At 69.8% G+C, this 1,968-nt stretch overlaps 1 protein-coding gene across 1 annotated transcript; it reads left to right on the top strand.

Moving 5' to 3' along the window:
* The first annotated feature begins 15 nt into the window (after nt 1–15).
* On the top strand, nt 16–953 carry LOC106896044 (zinc finger protein 782-like). The gene has a single exon (XM_014955757.1). It carries the CDS (start codon nt 62–64, stop codon nt 839–841), a length of 780 nt encoding a protein of 259 aa, XP_014811243.1. The 5' UTR covers nt 16–61; the 3' UTR covers nt 842–953.
* The last annotated feature ends 1,015 nt before the right edge of the window (nt 954–1,968 follow it).

Here is a 1,968-nt window from a genome sequence, read left to right as displayed (position 1 = left end):
CCACCCCCCCAGGGATGCGGGCGCCCTGAGCCGGGCAGCAGGACCCCCCCCTCCCCCCCAAATGACTGACCTGGCGTCTCCCACGGGCGAGAACCCCTTCGCCTTCCCCGGGGGCGAGGAGGGCCTGGGGGACGAGAAGGCGCTGGTGATCCACAGCCAGGGGGAGGAGGAGGAGGAGAAGGAGTTCAAGTGCATCCTCTGCGGGGAACGCTTCGGCCACCAGCCCGGGCTGGCCCGTCACCAGAAGCACCACGCCGGCGAGCGCGCCTTCATCTGCGCCGAGTGCGGCAAAGCCTTCAGCCTCAAGCACAACCTCATCATCCACCAGCGCATCCACACCGGGGAGCGCCCCTACCAGTGCGGCGTCTGCCAGAAGAGCTTCAGCCTCAAGCAGAACCTCCTCACCCACCAGCGCATCCACAGCGGCGAGAAGCCCTTCTCCTGCCAGCGCTGTGGGAAGCGCTTCCGAGAGCAGCGCTTCCTCCTCAACCACCAACGCACCCACCCCGAGGAGGACCCCACCGGCCCCGCCGCCCCACAGGAGGTCCGAGCCGGGGGGAGCCGTTCCCCGCAGCCCCACGAGGCCGCCGGTGGTCCCTTGGCCTGTCGGAGCGGCCCGGCCACCCCCCAGCGGAGCGGCGGCCCCGGGGGCGAGCGACCCTTCTCCTGCCCCGACTGCGGCAAGACCTTCGGCCAAAAGGGCTCCCTGAGGAGCCACCGCCGCACCCACGCCGGCCACAGCCCCCCCGCCGCTTGCCCACAGTGTGGCCAGAGCTTCGCCCAGAAGGGCAACCTCGCCGCCCACCAGTGCTCCCACGGGGACGAAGCCACCCTCACCTGAGACCCGGCCACGTCCCGCCGTCCCACCCCTCCAATGCCTCGGCACCCCCTGCCTGTGCCGTCCCCCTCACCCCCCATCCCGCTTTTGGGGTCCCCCCCCAGGCCGCTTCCCAGAGAAGTGGAGGGGTTCAAGGCCAGGTTGGAGGGGGCTTTGGGCAACCTGGGCCGGTGGGAGGTGTCCGTAGGGCGGGGGGGTGGGACTCCATGGCCTTTAGGGTCCTTTCCCACCCAAACCGTCCCATGATTCTCTGATTCCCCCCCGAGACGCTGTGGGAGCACCCCTGCTCCCTCCTGCAATGCCATCCCGGGGGGGATTTTGGGGGTCCCTAGATGCTTCCACGGGGTTTTGGGGCACGGCACGGCACAGGGAGCCACCGGCACGCAGCCATGGAGCGTCAGTAGCCCCGGCTCGGCCTGGGAACCCCCCCGGGCTGGTTTCCTCACCCCCTTCCCGTCCCTCGTCCTTCTGTCGGGGTTTTTACTCCTCCTGATGGTCACGAGGCCGGTCCCGGGAGCCTCGGGCCCCACCATCCCCGGTGCCAGGAGGACGCGTGGTTCCCCCGGTGCCCACCCTCCCCTTCGTGCCGCGGCTTAAACCCCCTGGGCCAGGGCAAGAGACCATGGAGGAGGAGGAGGAGGAGGAAGAGGAGGGAGGTTTCCCCACGGCATTCCCCTGCCCCAGCGCAATGAACCCACCCGCCTTCCCCATGGGGCTGGGGGGCTGGTGGGATGGAGACCCCCATCCCGGGCGGCACAGAGGTCCCGGCGAGGAGCCGAAGGATGATCCGGAGCACCGGGGTGGGACGGGGCGATGAGGAAGACAGCGAGCACCCGGCGGCTCCAGAGATGTGCTGACATCAAACCGGAGCCAGGATGGGGAAAAAAATGCCCTTTTCTGCGGCGCCGGGGACGAGCATGCGGCACGTGGCTCCCGGTGACGGTGACATCCCGCCCGCCGCCGAATCCCGAGGGAGCTGGGCCGGGGCTCCCTCCCGCAGACCCCCCACACCTTCGTGTCACCCCCTCGTGCCACGCCGTGGGGTCCAGGAATGAGTGTCACCACGGGGGGAGGACACACACGTGGCACTTTGTGACACCCCGGCAGGATGCTCCGCGTGGGTGACGACA

This window comes from Calidris pugnax, unplaced genomic scaffold (genome assembly GCF_001431845.1).
Source record: "Calidris pugnax isolate Ruff unplaced genomic scaffold, ASM143184v1 scaffold272, whole genome shotgun sequence".
In the NCBI taxonomy this organism is placed as follows: Eukaryota; Metazoa; Chordata; class Aves; order Charadriiformes; family Scolopacidae; genus Calidris; species Calidris pugnax.
The sequence above is the reverse complement of the archived record's forward strand: the minus strand, read 5'-3'. Positions and strand labels throughout refer to the sequence as shown.

Excerpts from the sequence above, each read along its gene's own strand:
- LOC106896044 (XM_014955757.1), top strand. The coding sequence starts at position 62 with ATGACTGACCTGGCGTCTCCCACGGGCGAGAACCCCTTCGCCTTCCCC.